The sequence below is a fragment of the Peromyscus maniculatus genome, chromosome 12, assembly GCF_049852395.1.
Source record: "Peromyscus maniculatus bairdii isolate BWxNUB_F1_BW_parent chromosome 12, HU_Pman_BW_mat_3.1, whole genome shotgun sequence".
Lineage (NCBI taxonomy): Eukaryota > Metazoa > Chordata > Mammalia > Rodentia > Cricetidae > Peromyscus > Peromyscus maniculatus.
Window position 1 is genome coordinate 25084692 of NC_134863.1, and position 18388 is coordinate 25103079.

Consider the following 18388-nt stretch of genomic DNA (forward strand, 5'->3'; position numbering starts at 1 on the left):
ATTGCATATGTCCATGTTCTGGGTTATGTGCCATTGCTGGGGTTTTTGTTTGTTTGTTTGTTTTTTTTTTTATATGACTGGCTGGTCTAGGAAATGCATACCCTGCATCCATTTACTCTCTCAGCTCTTATGGTGAGAAAATCATCATGTTATTTGTTTGTGAAGGTTTTGAAAATAACCAGGATTTCTCTCAGGTCCCTGAGACCACTTTTCCCTCCCCATTTATCCAAGTGGCCATCATTATGTCCAGCAGACACTGGACATAATTGCTTGGATTATTGGCTCTAGCCCACTTCAGGAACGGATACTGACAGTTTATCGTTAAACTGTGGTGACTTTGATGGCTACTTCAAGGTAGCGTTATAAAACATTTTATGGTAGCTGATAAAAATGTTATGACTTGTGATAACATGTCAAGTGACACTTGCTGTACATGCTTCAGCAGCACACGCTGAGAGACACTTGCCACCTGGCTCTTTATCTGAGGTCTGGACCCAGCCCTGGGTGTTGGTTACGGAGTTGGGGGCACCTGGACATTTCCCCGTTGGTGATGAAAGCCCCTGACTGAGGAAGCCATGACTCATCATTCAGTGTCTTATACCGCCCATCCCGGGGGCTGTCACCCAAGCTGATTTTGGTTTCCTTCTTTTAGTTTTGAGATGTGATCTTACTGTATATAGGCCAGGCTAGCCTCAAACTCACCATCATCCTGCCTCCGTCTCTCGGGTGCTAGGTTTACCAGTGTGCTCTCCCATGCCTGGTCTATCGATTTTCTGTAGGCAGGAAATGTCTCTAGATGATTGATTTCTTGGCACAACCCCAAGTGGGACAGATAAGCCAGCTTTTCCCAGCTACTTGCACGACCTTGACGTTCTCTCCTTCCTGCATTCCAGGCTGTCATCCAGTTTCTATATTCCAGGCATGGGCATCATCTGTCTGCATTTCGAAAGGCTCTTGCTGGCTTTCTGGCTTTGCCCAGGATCTACTCCTTATAGAAAATACCCTTCAAAGGGGTAGAATCCTCAAGACTTTAGTCCCCAAGGACACGCAGGCCACCCATACCCAAGGCTCGGGGCTCCCATCGGCTTATCCCTCTTCTTTCCACGGAACATTTCTTTGTCTCTGTTTGTCCCCCACATTCCAACGATTGTGTCTTCTTCTCCCGTGGTCCAGAATTCTTCCCCAGATGTGTGACAGACCTGTCCCTTGTCCTTTGCTCTTTTCTTAGATTTCACGTCTCCTTTGTTGCTTGAACTTCATGTTGGGTCCTCCGCACAGGTGTGTCGTGCCTCCCCTGACGCTTTGGGTTGCTTCACCTTTTGCCCCCTGTTCATGTGTGTTTGTATGTATACATGTAGTATGTATATGTATATTTATGTATGTGTGTATGTAATGTGTGTGTTTATATATGCGTGTATGTATATATATGTTTATTGAGTTATGATCTAACATATCTCCCATACTAGCCTAAAACTTACTTTGTAACTTAAGATGGCCTCAAATTCACAATCCTCCTGCTTCAGCCTTCCAAGTGCTGGGATTACAGGCAGGTGCCACTATGCCAGCCAATTTATTCTCTTTTTAAAATTTTTACTTTGTCATAGCATAGAATGATGTAAAATCATTGATTTTTCCCTTTTCAAACCCCAAATCAATTAGAGTACAGGTGTAAGGTAAGGAAAGAGGAGGATGCACACCATCCATCACCCATTGTACATCACACACCATCTCTGTGAGGACCAGCAGCCCCAGTTAGCAGGGAAAGAGGAGGATGCACGCCATCCATCACCCATTGTACACCACACACCGTCTTCGTGAGGACCAGCAGCCCCAGTCACCAGGCACCTACTAGACACAGTTCCAGATCTCCTCACTCCACACCTATGAAATCAGAATCTGGAAATTTACCAAACTCAGCAGCTTGCTTGCATGTTGCATTGCACACAGCCTACAGCTTGAAGAACACGCGTCATCCATGTGTAACTGTGCATCTCTTTTTCAAGGAATTGGACTTCACTGGATGTACTATTTTGTAGCCTGTTTTTCTAAACTTTTAAAATTAAGATTTTATTTCATGTAAATGAGTATTTTCCCTGCATGTGTGCACAGTGCATCCCTGGTGCCCACAGAAGCCAGAAGAGAGCCTCTAGAACTGGAGTTACAGATGGCTGTGAGCCACCACGTGGGTGTTGGAATTGAACTCAGGTCCTCTGAAGAGCAGCCAGTACCCAGGCATCTCTCCAGCCCTGTAACCTGTTTATAACTGTGCAGTGTTTTTGTTTATATACTCTTATTACGTCACTTTGGATAGTGCCATACTAGTCTATACTATAATTTACTTAAGTGCGTTGTCCCTCTGGTGACCTTTTTTATGGGCTCATCCTCTAAGCCATTTCTCTGATTTATGGCCACTGTTGCCTCATGACTGTTGTTCCAGATTAGTTTCTTACCAGGGACAGACATTCTTGACCATCCCTCTTTCGGACGCATTCCACGTGCCCTTTTTTTTCAAAGCCTCTGGCTCAGTGGAGGTCCCTTCCAAGTGTGGCTTTTAGAGCCATCTTTTCTGTTCGCAGTCTCTTCCAGTGAACTAGAGCTTTCCACCTAACGATACCCCGCACTGTCTTCCACCCACAACCTGGAACACAAGGAACTTTTCTCTCTGCTCTCCCTGTCGTCGTCGTTGCATGGGGCTGCACGGAGATTCAGGTCAGAGGAAGTGCTGGAGTCACTCAGCGCAGTTGTCCAGAAAGACACGAAACACTTAGGAGGAAGGAACGACCGATTTAAATCACGCGGAAGTCAGAGCAAGCAGTCATTCCGATGGCCTCAACTGGCTTCCTTTCCCATCATAACACGGGGGAAGCAGGGCTTGGGGGAGGAGAACCCTAGTCTGTGTTGGGTGTCCCCATGGCCTGGTGAGGTGGGAAGGGACAGGAACTCCAGCAGAGAGTGAGAGTCCCATGAACATCATCATAATGTCGTCAGTAGGCACTGGGTAGGTTCACACGTAGCCTGGAGACTTGGAAATTGGGAAACTTTAGAGGAAGGAAAGGAAGGGCCTTGAGCAGAGCTGTCGGAAGATGGGGAGGCTTCAAAGGCACCCCTCTGACCTTATGTGGTTAAGTACTGAACGAGTTTTAAAAGAAATCCAATAGGGCTGCCTAGAAAGCTCTGTTGCATGGTTTTAAAGGAAGAAAGCGTGTCCTTTTTAAAGGAAGTTCTTCTGGAGTAAAAAGCTTAAGCAGTTTGGAAGGCCTTGTCCTGGGACCCAGTGTCAGGCATGGTAGGAATCCCTGGAGTGGGCTCCTCTGGCAGCCCAGGTCTGAGCTTGCAGAGCGCCTACCAAGTGTGACTCCACCTCCTCTCTGCTTTTACCTGGCGTGGCTGTCCACAGGCTTCCTTCCCTTCCCAGGCCACGTGAAGGAAAACAGAGTCCCCCATATAGCTCTTGAGTGTGTGTGAAAGGGAAAGTTCTCTCTATTTTCCACTTGAGTGTGGGTCATGGATTCATTCCTCATCAGCCGTGGCCAAGGATGTCAACATGAGTGAGCACCCCCACTGCAGAGGGAGGGAGGAAGTCATTCCCAGAGGAGGTGGGCTCTACAGACAATGGGTTTCTTTCAAACAACCGTGTATCCAAAGCAAAGAGCTCCCGAGGAAGGGGGAGGCCCAGAGTGGGTTGGTTTGGTGGAAAAATACAAGCAGAGATCACAGCCTCAAGCTGAGAGGGCGGTGGAAGGAGCCATTGCCAGTGAGGCCTGAGGACCCCAGCTTCATCTCAAAGCATCTCCTCAGACTAGAGAGCACAGGACAGACAGATGGTGTCTCTGTCTCTGTCCTGCAAAGTTAGAAGTAAACTTGATCGTTGGCATTGGGGAAGAAAGGCCCCATGAAGCCCTGTGGCTCAGAAAACTAAAGTCAGTCTTTGCACCCAAAAGATCAGTTAAAATGATCCTGTAAGACAGTGCCCTTGGTAGAGATGGTGAAGGGTATGTGAGATCTCTTCTCCTGTTCATTTTATCATTATTTCCTTTATTTAAACATTTTTAATTAGCATATACACTTTCAGGTTTCACAATGGCATTTTCAAACATAATTCTTTTATGTTAATTCTTCTTACCCTACTGTAACCTGAGGCAAAGCCTTTCTGTCCTGATTGTCCAGTCCCAAATAATCATCCAGAGGCTTGTATTAATTATAAATGTTTGGCTGATGGCTCTGGCTTATTATTAGCTAAATCTTATGTTTAAATTAACCCAGTTCTATTAATCTATGCATCACCACATGGCCCATGGCTTACCGTTTCTCTGACATCTTGTTCCTTGGGTGGCTGGTTCACATCTGCCCGACTCCGCCCTCCCTCTCCCTGTATTTCCATTTGGCTTTCCCACCCAGCCTTATTCTGCCTGGCTACAGGCCAAATCAGCTTTATTTATCAACCAATGAGAGCACCACATATTCATAGCATACAGAAAGACCATCTCACAGCACCTTACCTGCTCCCGAGTACCCTTCCACCTCCCCACAGCCTCCTTTGCTCAGGTCACATGTGTCCTGTGGCCTCCCCGCTCGACTCCTTTTTTACCCCTCATGGTCTCCTTTCTAGTGTTCTAACTCCTGCTCACCCCACTCATATAAACATTGCAAGCTGGGTTCCAGATACCTGAGTCTGGGTTACTTCACTTGGTCCACAGTGAATATCTTTAAAAGAAAAAAAAAAGGCGGGGGAGGGGGGAGTATATGATAGTTGGTGCCTCAAGGGAAAGAAGGGGGACCAAGTGAGATTTTATTGTTTATTTAAAAAGCTATCCTGCTGGGTATGCTGGCACATGCTTGTAATTCTAGTACTTGGAAAGTTGGAGCAGGAGGATCGTGAGTTTGAGGCCAGCCTGGGCTACATAGTGAGTTCCAAGCTACCCTAGGCTGTATAACCTGAGTTATTCCTCCTCCTCCCTGTTCGCCTTCTCCTCTTCTGTCATTGTGTGTGTGTGTGTGTGTGAGAGTGTGTGTGTGAGAGTGAGAGAGAGAGAGAAAGAGAGAGAGAGTGTGTGTGTGAGAGTGAGAGAGAGAGTGTGTGTGTGTGAGAGTGTGTGTGTGTGATAGAGAGTGTGTGTGCGTGTGTGTGTGATAGAGAGAGTGTGTGAGAGTGTGTGTGTGTGAGAGAGAGTGTGTGTGTGTGTGTGAGAGAGAGAGAGAGAGAGTGTGTGTGTGTGTGTGTGTGAGAGAGAGAGAGAGAGAGAGAGAGAGATTTTAATTTAGATTTCTCAGTGTGAGAGAAAGCAGACAATATCCACATTTCTGAGCATGGCTTGTTTTACTTAAAATGATGTTATCCAGTTCCATCCATTTTCCTGCAAAATACGTTGTTTTTCAGACAAAATCATTGATTTCAGAGGGAACGTGCTGGAACCTGCATCCACTTACAGGGGTCAAATAGCGGACATTTGGTTGTTTTGCTGGAAGCGAGAAAATTTAGTGTGGTGTATGGGATAAATAAGAGTTAAAGTTTTTTGGTTTTTGAGACAGGTTCTCACTGTAGCTATGGTTATCCTGGATCTTGCTCTGTAGACCAAACTATTCTCGAACTCAGAGATCCACCTGCCTCTGCCTCCCAAGTGCTGGGATTAAAGACATGCGCCACTAAGCCTGACTTAGACTTCAATTTTTAAAAACAGAAGAAGCGGCTAGGCGGTGGTGGCACCTGGAACTTGTTCTGTAGACCAGGCTGGCCTCAAACTCATGGAGATCTGTCTGCCTCTGCCTCTCAAGTGCTGGGATTAAAGGCGTGCACAACCATGCCCAGCTAAAATAAATATTTTTTTTTAAAAAAAAAGAAAATCTAGTTACTAGCCTTTCATTCTAGATCTTGGAAACTGAGAAACCAATTTTCATTGTATTTCCACAAGAAAAAAATAGAATATTTAATGTAATTTATAAGGATTAATTTTGCTACAAATATACAGATATAAAACCCAATTAATCAGATCTTCCAGCATTATCTATCAGTGCTGATTTCTGGTAGTTAAGTTTATGTATAAGGAGCCTCCTGGGTCCCTAGCGTGGTTTATGCAGTGACCCCAGACCCTGCACTTAACAGACCAGTAATAGTTCTTCTGAAATTGAAGAGTTTAACTTGGCTCAGTTCTTTTACCAATTAAGACTCTAAAACTGAATCTAGCTCTGTTTTGTTGTTGTTTTGCCTTGTTTTTTGTTTTTTAGACAGCGTTTCCCTGTGTAGCCCTGGCTGTCCTGGAACTAGCTCTATAGACCACAGAGATCACAGAGATCCGCCTGGCTATAGATCACAGAGATCCGCCTAGCTCTGCCTTCCGTGTGTATCAAGCGTCTTTATCTCTACTGTCACCATCAAGATAACAAGCTAAATTCCCTCATGTATGCTTTTCACACAATAGAAGGCACCCATCTTAAATGAGAGAGGGAAACAAACTGTTGAGAATAAAATCTCTCAGAACAGTTTGGGGAAACGTAATGCTTGCCTGTCTCTTTCCCTTTTGTGGTCGAGTGACATCATCAGGCTGTCCCACAGCAAGAATCTCAGGGCCACCACCCTAGAAGGGGCTGAACCGGGGAATCCTGTCAAGACAGAGAAAGTGGAAGTCTAGCCTTAGCGATTTCTGGGCCAGCGACCTGGCAATGGGAGAGAGCAGCCGGGGCCTTGCAGGCAGGGGTGGGGGTGGGGTGGAAGCTTTTTACTCGAGACCTCCTGCCAATCTACCCTGTCTGTCTGTCCCTTTAGCCTACCAGCTCATCACCGTGGTGATAGCAGCCGCAGGAGGTGGCCTTCTTCTCATCCTGGGCATCGCACTGATTGTGACCTGTTGCAGGTGAGTGGTGAGAACTCACATCTCAATCCTGTTTTACCAGCCATGCTATAGAGAGGGTCAGCTTTTCACCTCGAGGAAACTAGCATTGGGGAAACTGAGGCAAAAGGAAAATGACTCTGAGGATGAGGCCAGCCTGGGTCGATAGCAAGTGCTAGGCGAGCCTGGGCTACATGATAAAAATCCTGTCTCCAAAGAACCAAAAAAAAAAAAAAATAACACAAGCAATGGGACTTTATCAAAATCCAGAACTTTCGGGCTGGAGAGATGGCTCAGAGATTAAGAGCACTGGCTGCTCTTCCTGAGATCCTGAGTTCAATTCCCAGCAACCACATAGTGGCTCACAACCATCTATAATGAGATCTGGTGCCCTCTTCTGGCCTGCAGGCATACATGCAGACAGAACACTGTATACACAATAAATAATTTAAAAAAAAAAAAAATCCAGAACTTTCACGCCCCAGAGCTGAGGACATATGTGGCTCCGTGACTAGAGGACTTGCCTGGCACACGGTGAAGCCCTGGGTTTGCTCTCCAGCCATGCAAAAACTAAGCGTGGTGTTGTCCTCTTCTGAACCAGCCCAGGAGGTAAAGGCAGGAGGAATCGATAATTCAAAGTCATCCTCAGCTAGGAAGCAAGCCCAAGGACAGCCAGGGATACGGGAGGCCGTTCTAAAAATACAACACAGCCGGATTCGGTGGCACACGTCTTTAATCCCAGCACTCTGGAGACAGAGACACTTGGATCTCCTTGAGTTAAAGGCCGATCTGATTTGGGAACACATCCACACAAGAACGTGTTTCTTGTGTATTCACAAGAAATATCCTGGTGTATTCACAGCGATTCTATTCCTAGAAGTCAAAAGGGGAAAACAATCCTAGTGTCTGTGGGCCGATGAATGTGACCCAGCAGTATCCCAGAGCCACAGTCAGCCATTGACGGACACATGGGCAGACCTTCACAATCTTATTCTAAGTGAAAAGGGGCATCTGACAGATCGTCGGGGGTGTGGTATGAATATGAGTTATTAAAGTAGTCTGGTCTAATAGAGACAGACTAGTTGGAGTCTACTTGGGAGGAGGGCAGGTTAGGGAGGTTGGAAGACGGGGTGGTTGCTAAGGGGTTGGTGACGAAATCGGTTTTGAAATTGTGAAGGTGGTCGCACCACTGTGCATATGTTAAAAACCATTGAAAGAGTAAATCGTAGGGTTGCGTCAATCGTCTCTCAGGGCTGTGTATATAGAGAGAAGCAGACGAAGACTCGGGAGCGAGGGGGCTGCCTGATCTCTGTTAGCGGTAAAGAGGCTGGAGCCATGGTTTGGATGAAAGTGACCTTCGCTCCGGGCTTCCTGTGATGGAGTTTCCATGGGAAGGGAAGAGAAAGGGGAGACTAGATCCCCCTTGTCTACAATTACCTGTTCAAGTAAAGGAAAATTAACAATCATTGATTTAGAGGATATCCAATGGAATTATTTGTACGTAACAGATGGAGGGACCTTATCAAAAATAGCTCTTTATCTTTTTGTGCCAGTGATATAAGGACATTTTAAGGCATCCCCTGCGTCCAGGAAGGCCACCAAGAATAACTTCCTGTAAGCACTCCCTCCCTCAGGAGTTCAGGGTGCATGGTACAGCCATCCCTTCTCACATAGAAATCAGAGATAAGCATGCGTGGAAATAAACCGGAGCAGTTATGTAGAGAAACAGAGCCTGGCAGCTGGGAGGACATAAGCCTTGTATTGGCAACATTCTCGGTCACACAGTGTAGTCATTTTTGGAGGGAGCCTGGACGCTTGGTTACTGAAAAGTGAAGACAGCAGTGGGGTCATCCTGTCCCACCTCAGTAGTGGCACCTCTGCTCTGAGCCCGAAGGAAGGACTGGTACTGAGGCCATGCTTTATGACGCTGAGTCATTTCTATCCTTTCCCGGAAACTTAAAGTGCAGGACAAACAGCGGGCTTCAGATTCTCTAACTCAGAGCAAATAATAATGAAACGTTCCTGGTCCTCCACCCACAAGACAGACAGTTGCCCTGACCATTTCTAGGCAGTGAAACCTCACGGTAGGGCTTCTGGGCCTGCTAAAATGAGAACGTGGAGAGTCTAGAAGCTGGGGGCCCCATCAAGGTTTTATGGTTTGTGAAGTTGTAAAGAAAACATGGCCAGGGAGAGGAGAGGCCAGCCCCGTCCCAGGTGGCTAGTAGCTGCAGGGGAGCCATGGGCTAAGTCTCCGGGAGCCAGAGCTGCCCGAGGCCTGGCTCCCCATTCTGGAACAGCATTGATGCTTCATCTGTGGCTACTGAGGTTTGGCCAGCATTGCGCTCCTTTCCTGCCCACAGGCACCTGTGAATGCTGATTCTTGTGCCCCTCGATAACCCAGGGCACAGTACCCTCTGCTCCCAGCGGACACGAATGGCTCCTTCGGGGCTGTCTTCATGTTCCGTTTGGACTCTTGAATTTAGGAAGTCTTTTTACATCTTCTTTTGGATGGCAGAGGGGGCACCTAATGTCAGTTTTAGGTTTTTTAGTCAAATAGTAAACTATAGTAGCCTTTCTGGTGGGCAAGCCACATGGGATTGCAGGGGCAGGCAGTTCCCCGTCTAATTGATGTTGCCAGACACACTCATCGGCCTTGTGGCCACAGGGGCCATTTCCTGACACAACTAACTGATAGAACTTGTCGCACGTTCTTTTAACATCTCACAGAAAGAGTAAAAATGACATAAGTAAGCTCATCTTCAAAAGCGGGGACTTCCAAATGTCCCCGTACGCCGAGTACCCCAAGAATCCTCGCTCACAAGAATGGGGCCGAGAAGCCATTGAAATGCACGAGAATGGGAGCACCAAAAACCTTCTGCAGATGACAGACGTGTACTACTCGGTAGGTGCCTGTGCCCAGCCGGCCTCGGGCCCCGGCTCAGAGCTCCTTGTGAAAGTGTCGGAGTTCATTAAGGCTCCAAGAGAACAGTGACGCAAGCCTCTCCGATACACAGTTTGTTTACCATTCAGCTTAACAATGGCCTGGTTGCACCGTATTTATCCGTTTGAGTATCAGGGATACTCCCACAGAGTGAATTACTGTTAGCAAGTGGGGAGTGGGGAGTCGTAATTCCTAAACTTGCTTTTCTGAGTAGGGACGGGAACTTCAAAGGAAGAGAGAATGTGGTTTTAGCCCTTTGCCCTCTCCTGTGGTTTGCTCTCTCGTGTATCTCACCCGCTGTGGTTTGTCAGTCAAAACTGGGAGCTGGGAAAGACGCGGCCAGAAGGGCTCCATGGCATCTTCACCTTGGAGGTTTTAGAAACTCAGTGGATAATCACTGGCTCCGTCCAGCCCTGGACTACACCATCGGGAAAGCTGGGAGCATGCCCTAAGCCAGTCAGTGCTTCTCAGCCTTCCCGATGCTGCGACTCTTTAAAACAGTTCCTCGTGTGGTGGTGTCCCCCAACCATACAATTATTTTCCTTGCTACTTCATAGCAGTAATTCTGCTACTGTTATGAATCATAGTGTAAATATCTGATGTGTGGGATATCTGATATGCAACCCCTGTGAAGAGTTGTTCAACCCACCCACCCCAGGGGTCTCGACCCACCAGGTGAGAACCACCGCCTTAAGCCCCTTTTCCTGTTCCACACTGAGGAAAATACAACTTTTATTCCTATGCCATTCAGTTCAGCTCGAGTTACAGTGCCAGCCATCAGCAGACGCAAATGCAGATATCTGAACAGAAAAATAAACATGTCAGGTGACTTCTCATCAGTTTGCTGTGTAGCAATAAACATGAGACCTTGCCCCGTGGGGACTTAATGGCGCTAGACATTTCGCTATAGAAACCATAATCCCTCTGGTTGCTATGGGGATGAACCAGGCGGATCAGACTTTGGATGGGAGGGGCAGGTTTGTCCCAGTGTGCTCTTTGGAAATTTTCAACCAGGAGGAAGAACAAGGAAGGGGGAGAAAATAAAGATGGACGTGTACCTATAGTTGAACATCCTGTTTCCGAGCAGGCATTGGTCTTTTTGCCTCTGTCAGGAATATTTTTTCCCTTCCCTCACTGATGCTGTAGTAAGTGTATCCTAACCCCACATCCTTTGCTAGGGACTCCTCAGCCCTGGCGGTGTGTGTTAATTCTAACAAACAAGCAGGCAGTATCCTGGGACCCTGCCTCTCTGCGCATACCCATGGCATTGTCTTAAGTCTCCTTAGGAGCTCAGGTGAACACGCTTAATTAGGGTTTCTATCGCTTCGAGGAAACCCCATGACCAAAAGCCACGTGGGAAGGAACAGGTTTATTCTGTTTACACTTTCACATTGCCACATCACCAAAGGGAGTCAGAACAGGAACTCAAGCAGGGCAGGAACCTAGAGGCAGGAGCTGATGCAGAGGCCATGGAGGGGTGCCGCTCCTCATGGCTTGCTCAGCTTGCTTTCTTATGAAACCCAGGACCACCAGCCCCGGGATGGCCCCACCCACCATGGGCTGGGTCCTCCCCCATCAATCACTAAGAAAATGCCGTGCAGCCGGATCTTATGGCGATATTTTGTCAGTTGAGATTCCTTCCTTTCAGATGACTCTAGTTTGTGTGTCAAGTTAACAAAACTAGCCAGCACAGGCCCTGTCTTCTCTTTATGGAAACAGAGCCCGAGTTGACAGCGTGATGCTGTCACCCGTGTGCCGCTGTCCCTCACAGTGGGTACAAAGTGGTCCAGGCAGTGCCACACTGGGCTCCCATAGGTACCATGTTTCTAATGCACCCTATCTAGTACTTTATTTCTACCAAAAGAAAAAAGCATTAACCTCTGATGCTGCTATGAAGAGTTTCTCATGGGGCCTTTATTGCTGTTTCAGATACCCGGCCTGACTCATGTTTTTTTAACCCCCTTTTAAAATGAAGTGAAATGCACCCCACATCCATAAAGAGATAAGCTTGTATGTTAGGTGTAGTGACACGTGCCCGTAATCCCAGCCCATGGTAGGAAGAGCCGAGAAGATTGTAGCGGGGGCTAGAGAGATGGCTCGGTGGTTAAGTCCCAGCACCCACATGGCGGCTCTCAGTTGTCTGTAACTCCAGGGAATCGGATGCCCTCTCTGGGCATCTCTGAGCACCGGGCTCACGAGTGAGGCACAGACAAACATGCGGGCAAAACATTCATATACATAAAATACAATTTAGAAAAGTAATGAAAGTAATTTTTTAAAAGAAGGAGATTGTGCATTTCAGGCCACCAGGAACAGATGGCGCGACTCTGCCCACCCCACCCCCATCTAAATACATAAATAGACCCGTGGGAGTTGCGTTTCCAGGTGAGCTGGTGCTTTGATATTTATAGCTGGCCCCAGTCTTAATTTACAGCTAGCCCCATCTTAAGTTCATGAAAATGTAAAATCGTTTAAACTTATTTAAGTCCGGGAATAATTATCTTTTTATCCTTTTCTCTTCGGCATCCAGCCCACAAACGTAAGGAACCCTGAACTTGAACGCAACGGACTCTACCCAGCCTACACTGGACTGCCCGGATCAAGGCACTCCTGCATTTTCCCGGGACAGTATAACCCGTCTTTCATCAGCGATGAGAGCAGGAGGAGAGACTACTTCTGAGTCCAGGAGAGAGAGGGGCCCGTGTCTCTGAGGCACATCCCCAGCCCTCTGGCTCAGAGAACGGCACCGGAAGGGAGCGCCGTGTACTGGCTGCCTCTAGGACTTGTCAGAGCCACACTTGAGGGGCATGACCACAGGGGAGGGGACAGATGGATGCGGAACTGCAGGCCACTCATCCAGCACTGGTATTACTGTGAACATGAACGTGGGCCAGTACTGAGTCTCCGAACGTCTGGCGCGCAGAATTGGCTGACTTCCGCAGGAGACCACTAGGCATCATTTCCAGGACCCAGTTCCCCTTTAATTTGCACTTTAATAGATCGGGCAGGGAGGTTTCATTCTTTGACTCATTTCCAGACTATTCCAGAAAGCCTTCCTTTTCTAGGATCCTTCTGCAGGCCTCAGTGTGGTGATTGATTGGCAGGCAGGTGCTGGCACTTTGGTTTCCCTGCCTGGTGGCTTGTGCTACACACCAGATGGAGTACACATACCGCTGTGGTCTAGTGATGCAGCAGTCAGGGGCATAGTCTTTCAAGGTTTCTAAGTTGCCTGAGCTCATTTCCAAGCTAACGCCCCAAACGAGAACTTGACCTTTGCAAGGTGAAGCACACACCTTCCATTTGTGTTGTAAGTCAAGGTGATACCTTGGCTTAGGATTTATTCATTTTACTTTTCCAAACAAGAATGAATCAGGGCGAAAGGACTCCCACTTGGTTTTCATTAGAAGTATCCAGCTGCCCCTTAGTAAGTCCTGGCAGGCAGTATCAAGCTGGTCCTCCGTGTGGGAGGGTGTTTTTGAACCACGCGGGAGTCGCATGGGGCCTGGGACTCTGACGCCAGAGTCTGCAGTTGTAGTAGGAAAAGGGAGGGTCGATCGCAGGTGCATCTGAGCTAGCTAGCGTCTCACCACTGAAGGATAAAGCAGCCTGCTGTGGTCCCCACAGCAGAGTGGGACAGAGGAATGGCCTGGATGACAGTATTTCCTGCATCACCCAGTGTTTTGAAAAGCTGGGGGGATTCCCCGAGGAAGAATAGGGAGCTGGGAGAGAGCCACAGGTAAGGGTGTGTACCTGCTAATCTTTGAACCCAGAATGTTGTCCACAAACTCACGGAAACTTTGGACCACTCAAAGCCATTTACTCACTGAAGAGAGAACTTGGCCATTTCTCTCGCCCGGCCGTCAATATGTCTTGTGTTCTTGTGCAGTGGCCCCTCGAGACTCAGTTATGGTCCAGGTCAGCTTTGGAGAACGAAAGCTTGGCCGGCTAGGGGCCTGAGAGCTTGCTTTGGGGGAAAGAGTTCTGTGTCTTGTTTATTGCACTGTGGTGGGGTCCTGTTGTGTGTGTGTGGAGGGGGAGGGCTCTGTCCCCTGTGGAACTACATTTATCAACTTGTGGAATATTGGAATACCCTGGTTTGGGATGAGTGAGGAGGGCAAAGCATTTCCCCACTCTGAAGCTGGAAATTCAGTGGCAGATCTTTCTGGAAATGGGGCAGCTGTTGGAGATGGATCTGTGTGTGTGTGTGTGTTTATGTGGGGTTCTCTGGTTCCTCCAAATTTTATGCAGGTCCCCATCCTGTTTTAAGTGTGAGCTGTGCCTTGTGGTCTCCACCACTCAGGACCACTAGTCAGGTGCAGTGGATTTTAACCATCAGAAGGCACTCATTAGTACAGGGAGGATTCTGTTGCTGTTAGTTGATGCTAACTTCAGGTTGCAAAGCAGTCCTCAAGAAGCCATGGGTCTTGCCTCTAGCTCACTGTGGAACTGATGGCTCCTTGTATCTTTGTGAGCTCCTGTGCTCGGCTTGCCTGGGCCCAGATCCCTTGTGAGGTAGCCTGGTTCTAGCCCTTCCCTCAATGTCCCTGTTTGTCCCCAGCCTCACTGCTGTTCCCACACACACTTCTAATGCCTTCAGCTGGCGTCACAGCTGCTGAACACCTGCTTAGGGGGCCAGGAGCCTCAAGCCTCACACAATGGAAATTCCCAGAAAAATTCCTGGGAAGAATCCCAGTGTCCAGAAAAAGTGTCCTGTGAGTTCCAAAAATGCTTGCTGACTCATGAGTTTGATCCAAATAGAGTTGATTAAGAGTGTTTCTTTTTTTTTCTTTTTTAACTGAAAAAAATGAGAGCGCCAAGCAAGGGTGAATTCATACTGACTCTACCGTTTCACGGGGGGCTTGAGATGAAGAATTTGTATAAGAGACATAACTTATCTGGACTCTCTGCCCACCATTGGAAGGAATGGGGTGACTGGGTGATCTGCTACTTGGGGTTACATCCAGATGGAGCCTGGAGATAGGACGTCAGTCAGCAGGCCATGTGCAGGACAGACAGGGTGAACCCGTGCCTAGACGTGCAGAGTCTCCGATGGACACAAGTGCTCAGAGTCCGTCCCCATTACCTAGAACGCATAATTCACGTGCACGGATGTGTCACAGTCCTGCATTGGGGTCCCAGAGTGGAGGAAGTGGGGGGAAGGGAAAGGGTACACTGCTTAGGAAATGCTTGTGTGCAAAAGAGCCAGGCCAGGCAGAACTTAGCCTATCCTGAGGGGTTCAGGAACAGGAAAGAAAGGGGGCTTTCCAAGGGGTCCTCTCTCTCTCTCTCTCTCTCTCTCTCTCTCTCTCTCTCTCTCTCTCTCTCCCTCCCTCCCTCCCTCCCTCCCTCCCCCCTCCTTCCCTCCCTCTCCTCCCCCTCTCTCCCCACAAGGCACCTCATGACACTGGAGCTTATCTCTTAAGAGGCTGAATAGCATCATGTGTTCCCACCATGCACCAGGCTCTCTGTGAGGTGTTTGGCCTTACCTGTGTTAGTGGGTGATGAGCATTCAGAGAGGGGCCCGGGAATGTAGCTTAGATGGCAGAGTGCTTGCCTAGCAATGTACAAGCCCTGGGTTTGAGCCTCGGCACCCTATAAACTGGGCATAGTGGTATACTCCTGTAACCCCAGCCCTCGGGGGTTGAGGCCAGAGGATCAGGACATCAAGGGTTTCCTGGAGCACATGACAATTGTCTCAAAAAGGAAACTATTGACTGGTTAGCAGTTGGCAAGAAGAATATTGGTATGTAGCTTGGGCTGCTAGAAGCGAAAGGGAGTGGTCTAGGTGGGTTTTTGACCAGCACAATCAGGCTGAGGTGCCCATTTGGGGGCTTCCTGCTTGACTCTCAAAGCGAGGCCATGGCTCCCACATATTAGATGTGTGAACCTTTTGGAGTTTGGAACACAGTTGAATGTCCGGGGTGCTGAAGGATCTTCCTTATTGGGGAGGTTATTTTTAGAAGCATCTAAGTCGTGGTGAACCAGAACTGTCGTATGATTGGTGCGGTCAAGCTGCCTCGTGGCATTGGAGGTCAAAGGTGACAGTTATGCTCTAAAAGAGGAAGTCATAAAAGTTGGCCCGTAGGAGAGAGCAGCATTGTTGGAAGGAGACTGGCGGACCACCAAGAGTAAAGTCTTCAAAGATGCTGTCTACTCAAGTGTGAGGTTCCCAAGTGGGCACACTAGGGTTACCCCGACACATGGCTTGGGGTGCCTCCTTAAGCCACCTTGCCCAGTTGTGAAGTTCCGGGGTCTCTGTAACTGTAGGACTTGGCCTAGCACAGTAAAGCTCTTCAGCAAAGTTGCCCTTGGCTAAGTGTCCCACAATACACTCAAAACTTGGGGCTTTACCCATAGTTCTGAATTTATATTGATTTGCCTTTCGAGACCAAAGCACTTCTTTGGGAAGAACAATGCAAAGTTCTGTGTTTTGGCATTTTATTTAAAATGGCCTGAAATAGCAGAGACATAGTCATCTACCTGTCTGTCTACCTGAATGCTTTTTGTTTTAGAAAAGGACATGCACATCCCTCTTTTCTCTTCCTCCTCCTCCTCCTCCCCGCCCCCTCCTCCTCCTCCTCATCCTTTTCATCCTCCTCTTCCTTCTGGAGGGTAGGACCAGGAATGGAACCCAGGCTTGCACATAGGGCAAGTGCTATGCTGTACCACGGAGCTGCGTCACACCACAGCCCTGTCTTGTCTTCTTCCTATCAGTAGCATTTTAAAGGGCTCACCAGCATGTTGGGAGACAGAAATGGTTTTGTAGTTTGTCGTTGGGGATGCGTGTTCTTTCTGTTCTCAAATCCCAATGGGAGGAAAAAAACAATAGGAACATTGAAGTTAAAATAGTAACTTTAAACTTTTTTTTAAAATAACCGGTTAAGATAATAGGAACATTGGAGTATTAAATGCCAATCAGTCCCTTGTACTTAAGTTCTCTTCAAGGTTACCCTCCTTTATGTCTGGTGGGAACTTTAGCCAACAGAATAAATAGCCTGTGCGACCAAAGGGAACCCTTGAGGTCTGAAAAGAGGCAGGTCCTGGACTGCACCTGTCAAGTGGGCATTTTCAAAGATGGCATTGCCAAAGGGCTGCCTGGTAGATTCTGCTATAATTTTAAATGACGGGCTTGATGCCCTTGTTGAGGATGGGGTGAGAATAGGGGTGGGGTGGAATCGGTTTGTCAGGGGAACTGAACCCACTCACTTAATCTTTGGGCATTACCTAGGCCTGGTCTACAGAGAAAATGACTGTTTCACCACAAGTTGCTGTGAGTTTTGGTGATGTGTGTGTGTGTGTGTGTGTGTGTGTGTGTGTGTGTGTGTGTGTGTGTGTGTGTGTGTGTGTGTCTGGCCTTGAGGTTCAGTGGAGATGAAGCTGCGATACGAACTCCATTCCCATTGTCCTGGATTTTGTTCTGTACTCCTTGAAACTGACTGTGTGAAACCCATCATGAGAATGTTATTTAAAGTTGTATTATAATGTCGCCTCCACTAATTATTCAGTACTGTAGCAGCAAAGTATTATTTGTAAGAATTCGGTTATTTTTATACTTATATCCACTCTAAGTCTGGCGTTCTAGTCAGCAAAAAAAATGATGCAATAAAATTAATATCATTCCCATTGGTTTTCTTTTAAAACAAGCAAATGTGTGTGGAAGTTTTTTTTAATCAGCACACCATTTAAATAGCTGAAGTGAATAGTGGACTTCTGAATTAAAAATGGAATCAGTGAGTTGACTCTCCATCTTCAGTGCCAGGAAGTGAAGGAACACTGTTGAAAGTGAATGGGTGGATGGATGGATGGATGGATGGGTGGGTGGGTGGGTGGATGGATGGATGGATGGATGGATGGATGGGTGGTGGGTGGGTGGATGGATGGATGGATGGATAGATGGGTAGGTGGGTTGATGGATGGGTGGGTGGGTGGATGGATGGATGGAATGGATGGATGATGTGTGGGTGGATGGATGGATGGGTGGGTTGATGGATGGATGGGTAGGTGGATGGATGGATGGATGGATGGATGGATGGATGGATGGATGGATGGATGGATGGATGGATATGTGGGTGGATGGACCTCCCTAAGTGATAAAGGCCTAATTCAGATATTACATTCTATCTCTAAATTGGAGGGTGTAACTAGGTCAGACACTGGATACTTGCTCCTGACTGTTGCCTGTGACCACTCCATGCCAACTCCTCTTGTCTTGGAGATGGGATGGTAAACAGCATGTTTAAGAATCTGTGGAACTTTAGAATCAGGCCATGGGATGTGGCTGCATGACTAGATAAATGTTCACTACTGTATTCATTAGTAGCTTCCGTGGAAGCCTCCCATATACTTTATGGGGAAAAAAACCTGGGTACTTGTGGAGGCCCATAACCACAGCCTGGGGCATGAGGACATCTTGTCAGCAGGTTCAACCAGGCTATAGCTCATCGAACACTCCTGATGGCCAGTACTATCTCTCCCTCCGACCCCTCCCTTCACTCAGCCTCTAGGAAACAGTCCCCACTGAGATCTTAACAGGGTCCTGATGTTGGTCCCTTCCTGTTCCTGCTCAGCTCAGCCAGACTTTGGAAACCATAACGATCCCCTCCAATTGTATTCATTTAAGGTG

General features: G+C 47.7%; 1 protein-coding gene across 3 annotated transcripts in view; it reads left to right on the forward strand.

Moving 5' to 3' along the window:
• The window catches only part of Heg1 (heart development protein with EGF like domains 1), a 79835-nt gene extending 62422 nt beyond the window's left edge, over positions 1–17413 (forward strand). Inside the window, exons 16-19 of one of the 3 annotated variants that reach the window (XM_042259214.2) lie at positions 6761–6848; positions 9552–9726; positions 12068–12150; positions 12296–12433. In XM_042259214.2, coding sequence (XP_042115148.2) covers positions 6761–6848; positions 9552–9726; positions 12068–12115 — 311 coding nt within the window. In that variant the 3' untranslated portion in view covers positions 12116–12150; positions 12296–12433. Of the gene's footprint in view, positions 1–6760; positions 6849–9551; positions 9727–12067; positions 12151–12295 lie in introns of all 3 variants that reach the window. The other 2 variants (XM_006974542.4, XM_015993390.3) reach the window with 2 other exon arrangements.
• The last annotated feature ends 975 nt before the right edge of the window (positions 17414–18388 follow it).